An 8,051-nucleotide genomic window follows, 5' to 3' on the forward strand; every position below is an offset into this window, starting at 1 on the left:
TGTGCAGTTTACGGACTACGGCTGTTTGAAAGGTTTCTTCCATAAAATTAATCAATTCTAGACTAATTTGACTCAACATTTCCAAAATACGTATAATTTTTTGGGAATAATCCATATAATCTATGCTATAAAAAAAAAATTGTAGGATTACTTACCGAGTGTGCACCGTTTGACGACGCCATTGCTTAAGCTTATTTTCGTCGTGGAGTGGCTCATTGAACGGGGGCGCGCGTTTCCTGATAAATAAATGATGTCTCCAAAATTCCGCAGGAATTTTGGAGACATCATTTATTTATCAGGAAACAACCATACAACAACAACCATATTCAACAACCATAAAAATTATGGTTGTTGAATAAGAAATGTTTTTTTCACAAGAAATGTATAAAATTACAGTACTGTATTAGACTTACAGTACCTAATTTATATACTGTACAGACGATAGTAAACTCAACTTACCCGCCTAAGCTCTCCATAGTGTGCAAGTAGTTCGGCTGCTCGTCCACTATTGGTCCAGATTTGACCAATCCTATTGCAACATGAGTCAGCGATGATGTTTTACCACATTTTATGAGTCTCTTTTAGCGTCTTTATACGAATATGGTTGCAATTTTTTTGCCGCAATATACGAATCCTCATTATGTGAACCCACGTTATAGGAGGGGTCGACTGTAATATTGTTAGTGATTGTTCATGGATTATATTTAATTTTTAAATAATATATTTCTTACTCAAATAATTATTGTTTCTAGTCTGCTTGTAAAGTCCCTCATGATTTCACTGGATGCAGCATATTAAAACGTTATTATTGTCAACTTGATTTTCTGCAAAACAGATTTGTTTTACCTGAAGAAAGACCTGGATGTGTAGCTTTTACATGGTATGATGTTTTTCATTTATAACTTTAGTAATAATTATTGTAAATTATTAAAATTTAAAAAATCTTTCAAATCTTTTAAAATGTCTAAAATATTGTTGTATATATAATTTTAACATTAAAAAACATTCAATTAAAACAAAAAACAGAAGAATTTGTTTAATATTATTATAATACCTTTAAAAAACTATTTTGCCTAAATTTAATTATGCTAAATAAAAAATACATTGCTTTTAAAGAAAATAATAAAATGTTATCATTTTTCTTACTGTATTTTTTCATATATTATGTAATATATATTTGAATTTTATTTTGAAAAATATATTTAGAAAATTGATTTAACTATTACATATAAGTAAACCTCTGTTATTGTTATAAACATTTTCTGTAATCAATAACTATATCTTGCACTTATATGTTATCAGTTAAAAATAAATTATTTATACTAATGTAAAAGCCATTGTCTGTTTGTATGAATTCCTTATAACTCCTGCAATTTTTGTCCAATCCAGATGAAATATTGGTTATATTTGTTTTATGTTCTGACAAAAAGTATAGGCTATTTATTTTGCAAAAATATTAGCTATAGAATAAATGTTTTATCGATTTTTGATCAGTAATTGCACTTATGTTGCAGTGACATCAGTGACCATGTGATATTCATGCTTGATGAGGAAATTTCCCTTAATTTGCATTTTTAAATATTTTGGCAAATGATGTATTTTAAACTTATTTTATTAAATTTAAAATTTGAACTTTAAAAAATGATAGTGACATCGTGTCACTTCTGTTAACAAATTTTTTAAAAATCTTTCCATGACATTCTATCCAATAATAATAACGATCTAATGAGCCCATTATTTAGAAAGTGTTATCACTTGTCTAACTAACGTATTGTACATGCAATTCATCTTTGTTTTATCAATATGAAACTAAAAAGACTTGNTAAGAAGCTGGTGGTGACTGCTTTTAGACGCCCTTTTTTCGACGATGTTTCAATGAGGACTACTCACTGGGTCAGTGGATGGATGGTGGTTGTTTCATGTGATTTAAATCATGTTTCCTTTGCTCAAGTAGGAAGGGTTAGTGGGGTCAGCGAAACACGAGATAAAGCATCCATTAAGATAACTCAACAAGTTTAATGTTAAAATAAAGGATTATGAGAGACTTGATGCAATCAGTCTACAGATAATTAACATTTGCCTGGTTAAGAGGGTCTTTAGGGACCAAGTTTTCCGAGTAACTAACTGACTGAGAGAGAGTTTACATCATTCAAGTATAATACCTCTTAGAGTTGTTTGGGTAGAGAGTGGTGTCTTCAGATCTTCCGGCTGTAGTAAGATGACTGGAGAGGAGATGGCTTCTTTGTTGACAATCATCCCAAAGATTGGGTGCATGCTCTTTTTATCCTCGCTGAGCATGGGAGGAAAATCAGGTGACTTACTTTGTTGTGGTTCTAAGTTCAAGATGTGTCATCAATTCAGGCAGAGAGGGCTGTAAGAATTTGACAACTTGGGCAGTTTGTTGACACTTTGTCAGGTAAGGTGACTCTTATGATATAATCTAAACAAATTTCACAGTTCTTAGACATCAACAATCAGGTGTTGGGATTTATCTTATAAACTTTCTCAAAACAAAGGGTGAGATTGTTGCTTTTGCTAAGACATTCAATCATCTCTTGTTTATCTGACTAGAGGGCGACAGAAATGCCAGGTGGCAAACTGGGTTTTTTCCACTTCATAATTAACTGTGTACTAATTTTTAAATAAAAGGGATGAGATTGTTGCTTTTGCTAAGACATTCAATCATCTCTTGTTTATCTGACTAGAGGGTGACAGAAATGCCAGGTGGCAAACTGGGTTTTTTCCACTTCATAATTAACCATGTATTAATTATATTTACCCCAGGATCTCACATATGTATGTATATATATTATATAATAGAATATAATGTATTTAATGGCTACATTGTTTATATTGTGATATTTATGATAATAGTTTCTATAATATAATATTTTGTTAGCTTGAAAATAATTTTGTTCTTTCCACTTTGAATTATCAACAGTCTGATATTAAAACACTGTACTGTATATCAATAACAAAAGAGTTCCTTATTGTAATAGTACCAATATAAGTAATATGTAAGTATTAATTGAACTAAACTGTTTTATCTATTTTTTGTTTTAAATTATTAAAAATTAATGATTAAATACTGAATGAGCAAACACTATAATTTTCAAGTTTCTACAAAATCATATTTGAAGATATTTAGTCTGAAAATCACACATTTTAAACAATATTTAATTAGAATAAGTAATTTTTGACATAAGATATAAAAGACATATAAAATATATTTAACTTTTAAAATATATCTAATATCTGAAATATTTNTGTAGAGAAGACATGCCATAATTCTGTTTTTCTTATTTTATTTTTAATTTTACTAATTCATCAATCATAAAAAAATATATAAATGTTAATTAGAAAAAAATAACCAGGTAAAAAGTTGGCGAAGCAATAGTGCATGTTTGTAGTAAGTCAGGTGATGTTTTATTTTGTTAATGTGCCATACCGTAAGGACATGAGGGTCAGGGTATTTGTACAAAGTTGGTCAGAGAAAGTCGTGGAATTTAAAACAAAAATTTGAGTAGGAACCCTGAATATAGTTTGATTTGTTTTAAGTGCAGAAATTTAAATAACTTGCTTTTATAAATATACAATCCATTAATGTTATTGATAAATAATTCTTTTTAAATAAAAATGATAAAAACATTTGCATGTTGTAAGTTTATAAAGGGAAGTTATTTGATATTTTGTCATTAACATTAAATCTTGAATATCATTGAAAATATTGTCATATAAAATTATTCAACTTAATTTAATAATTTCAAGATTTATTAATGTTAAGATAATTTTTAATATAGTCTATTCTGTTTAATTGGGCCATCGGTTAATCAGGACAGCTGCTTTATTGGGCCAAATCTCAAATAACAGAAACCAAACTAATAAATTAATACATAATTTAATCACTTAATTGGCACAGTAGCAGAAAAGGAATTTAGTAATTTTTGACATATTTTAGTAATCTTCTGAGAATATGTAGGCACTACTTACACTAATGTCATTTAAGCCTAATGGTTGGCAGAGACAAAGCAATTTTGCCTTTTGCTCAGGCACTCTGGTTTTTCTGGAGGGGGTCAACATAGAAGTATGTATCACACGGGATTTCATCTCAGCTGGACGATTCCCTTAAAAACGAAGCAATAAAGATTGCCGGACAATTTTTTGAGGTCTCTCAACTGAGTTGGAAGACAGCTAGAGTTTCCTTGGAAGGTATTGTGTGCATAATTATGTCTAGATTCAGACAGCAGCTATCCAATTGTTGAGACCAGCATCGAGCTGGCGGATTCTATGAACACTCCTGCCGAAATGGTCCATCTCCAAGTAAAGGAAACTGTGCTCAAAGGAAGACCATAAAATGACTTTTGGATGAACCCTTTTCTTTCTACCTTTTTAATTAAAACATGTTCTAACTAGAAAGAAAGAAAAAATTGTTCGATCAGGTACAGATCAAATAGTCAACCCTTCTGTACGTCACTACTAATATATATTTGAATTTTATTTTGAAAAATATATTTAGAAAATTGATTTAACTATTACATATAAGTAAACCTCTGTTATTGTTATAAACATTTTCTGTAATCAATAACTATATCTTGCACTTATATGTTATCAGTTAAAAATAAATTATTTATACTAATGTAAAAGCCATTGTCTGTTTGTATGAATTCCTTATAACTCCTGCAATTTTTGTCCAATCCAGATGAAATATTGGTTATATTTGTTTTATGTTCTGACAAAAAGTATAGGCTATTTATTTTGCAAAAATATTAGCTATAGAATAAATGTTTTATCGATTTTTGATCAGTAATTGCACTTATGTTGCAGTGACATCAGTGACCATGTGATATTCATGCTTGATGAGGAAATTTCCCTTAATTTGCATTTTTAAATATTTTGGCAAATGATGTATTTTAAACTTATTTTATTAAATTTAAAATTTGAACTTTAAAAAATGATAGTGACATCGTGTCACTTCTGTTAACAAATTTTTTAAAAATCTTTCCATGACATTCTATCCAATAATAATAACGATCTAATGAGCCCATTATTTAGAAAGTGTTATCACTTGTCTAACTAACGTATTGTACATGCAATTCATCTTTGTTTTATCAATATGAAACTAAAAAGACTTGCTATTTTGTCTGGGTGGAAATGCCTATGAGTAAGCATAAGAGTAAAATTGGTCAAGTAAATTCTAGACCTAAAAGAATAAGAACAACTGAGGCCTGTAAAGGCTGTGAAGTTTGACTTGAGCAATATCTAGTAAGAATGGTTTTGTCAAGGGCTGCAGAAACAGCATCACATCATCAAGCTCAACTTGAAGCTCTTTTCAATTTTTCAATTTCTTTCTCATATTGAATATTTTGTCACGCTTGACAGGAGAATTTCTAGTATAATATGTTTCTCTAATATATAGTATTTTAAATATGCCTGCTTTTTTACACAAAATGTGACTTTTTCTCTTAATAATTTAACAGTTCAATTTGTGAAACATTTCAATTTTAGAAAATAAAGTGGATATGAAAAAGTCCAGTGTCTAGTATCAACACTTCATGGTGTCTCAAAATATACAGGGTTCCTATGCATTTGGAAAGTCAGGGATTTTCATTAGTGTTTGAGAAAAGTCGGGAAATTTGTTTCCTTGGTTGCGTTGTTGATTTTGTTTTCTGAAAGTATGGTTGATTAAGTGTAGTTGTCTGCAGGCAGCAAGTATTGTGGTACAATGAACTTATGTAAAGGGGATGCAGAATATTTTCAGGATCCAAAATTTCACCCAGAATTATAACACAAAATATACAAGCATATAACAATATCAATTGTTATTTTTAAATTTTAAAATACTTTTAGCTTTTAAAACTGCTGTATTAATTATGCAGTATTATTATAAGTTTGAGAGAAAAATCTAATACTTTTAATAATCNTGAACTTAATTATAAAGTTGTGATATTTAGATAAAGGATTAAGCTTTCATATTCATACTTATTATTTGATTAATTAGACTATGATGATAGTGCATATATTAAATAATTGGCAGTATAGATCTAGATGTAATAAATGGTTCCATAAATTAATTCAAATCAAAAAAGATATTGAAGAATCCAGTTCTGTAGATTAACATTTTCAGTGCTCTTCAATTGCTGAGTGGATAAAACAAGTAAATATTGGTAGTTGATCTCAAGTTTTTTCCTGATCAACAGACTGCCTATTTGGAGTTTTCTGGTTTTCACTCAAGTGTATAACACTTAAATAATAGCCAGTTCTCTCAGGAGGCAACCCCTTGGCATATTGCCTTCATGTTGCATTGCCTTATGCCATCAAACTAAACATTTTTAAAGCTATTTATGCATTTTCTTCTGATCTTCATGCATTCAAATATCTGAAAATTCTATCAATACTTCTTGGAGTAACAGTTATAAATTTTGATAAACTTGATTATCAAATAATTCTTTCAATCAACATAACATTGTATTTCTATTAATAAGACTGATCATACTGGCGTATAAGATTACAGCAGCACAGTCACACAGATTAAAATTGTTTTATTTACGATTACAGGTAATCATAAATAAAACAATTTTAATTTGTGTGACTGTGCTGCTGTAATCTTATACGCCAGTATGATAAGTCCTATTAATAGAAATACACTGTTATGGTGATTGAAAGACTAATTTGTTTAAATTAAGGACATTGATGCATATTAATTAATTGATTATCAAATAGTTTATTTATATAATAGTTTTAACTCTCATAAGATTACATTTTGGTGAAAATAACCTCACTTTATCCAACACCGGAAATATCAATTACATACTTCAAAGCCAAAACACTATAAATTCTCATCATTTGCTACGTATGTAGTGCACATGCCTAGTAAAAATTCATCAGCTAGCACATATTCGAATTTCAAATAATTTTCATATTTAATGACATTCTAACGGAAATTCGTTGACGCCTGAAGAAGAACCGTTGAAGGTTTGAAAACATTTGTGAAATTTTATTTTTTTATTTTTTGAAGTTAATTGCACACTGGTAACAGGTTTAGAGGTACATAATTGGTGAAAATAATTGCACAGCTTTATTTTACTAGTATTTTTTTTTTTACTGGCCATTTTCTCTTATACAAATAATGGAAATGATTTTTCTAACCTTAACAAATTTGCTCTATAAATTTTAGCTGCTACAATTTTTTTTTAAGAATTGTGACTTAGTCTTCTTTGTTGTGGTAATTTTGACAGTAATGTGATTGCTTTAAAACTGTTTCATTGTTTCAATTTACTTCTTGTTATTAGTTGTTTTATAGCAAGTAATGTACAATATCATTACGTATAACTTCAAACAGATCTACTCAATAATAACTAACATTATGCTTATTATAAGCATAAAGGTAATCAGTGTTAAGGATTGATGTACATGTATAGTCTGTTTATTTAATATCATATGATGAAACTTTGATAAAATGAAACTAAATTCAGCTCTGTATTCACTAACTTAAAGGTTAACTGTTGTTTAAGTTACAAAATATTGGATGGAAAGAAAATTATGAATTTCGAAATAGTCCCAATCTTTCTTAAAAGAATGAGAGAAAAGAATTCTATAGTTAGAAAAATATAAAAATTGAGAAAACAAAATATCACTGAATAAAAAAAAATTCTTTGAATATACAGTTCCTATTTGTCATTTCAATATTTTGTATAAATACTGAAATCATAATCTTATATTTTATTACAAACTAGTAGCTTGGGTTGCCCCCTAGTGGGCGTTCTTTACAAATTTCCATGAGGCACAGTTCCTTTGACTTTTTTGTTCTTATCAATATGCTCTACAGCTCTGTTAAAGTCCGAATGATAAGATTTACCCTCCGAATGAAGAGGTGGCGACCCCCCAAACCGTAGACCCCTGTACTAACAATAAAGTCAAAGGAACCATACCCCTACTCACGACCCTTTGAGAGATATAAGCCCCTGAAATAATAAATTCCTATTACAAATATACTGAATTATTTATATTGTTATATTGACCAAATAATAATTTATTGGCCAAATGAATAATAA

At 29.2% G+C, this 8,051-nt stretch overlaps 1 protein-coding gene across 1 annotated transcript in view; it reads left to right on the top strand.

Annotated features, from left to right (window-relative positions):
- Window positions 1-902, top strand: part of LOC111625284 (tyrosine-protein phosphatase non-receptor type 23-like) — a 25,788-nt gene extending 24,886 nt beyond the window's left edge. Inside the window, exon 3 of the mRNA XM_023368389.1 lies at window positions 753-902. Coding sequence (XP_023224157.1) covers window positions 753-902 — 150 coding nt within the window. The remainder of the gene's footprint in view (window positions 1-752) is intronic.
- Window positions 903-8,051: the final 7,149 nt, after the last annotated feature.

This window comes from Centruroides sculpturatus, unplaced genomic scaffold, assembly GCF_000671375.1.
Source record: "Centruroides sculpturatus isolate CEXI.00-Female unplaced genomic scaffold, Cexi_2.0 scaffold221, whole genome shotgun sequence".
NCBI classification, from domain to species: Eukaryota; Metazoa; Arthropoda; class Arachnida; order Scorpiones; family Buthidae; genus Centruroides; species Centruroides sculpturatus.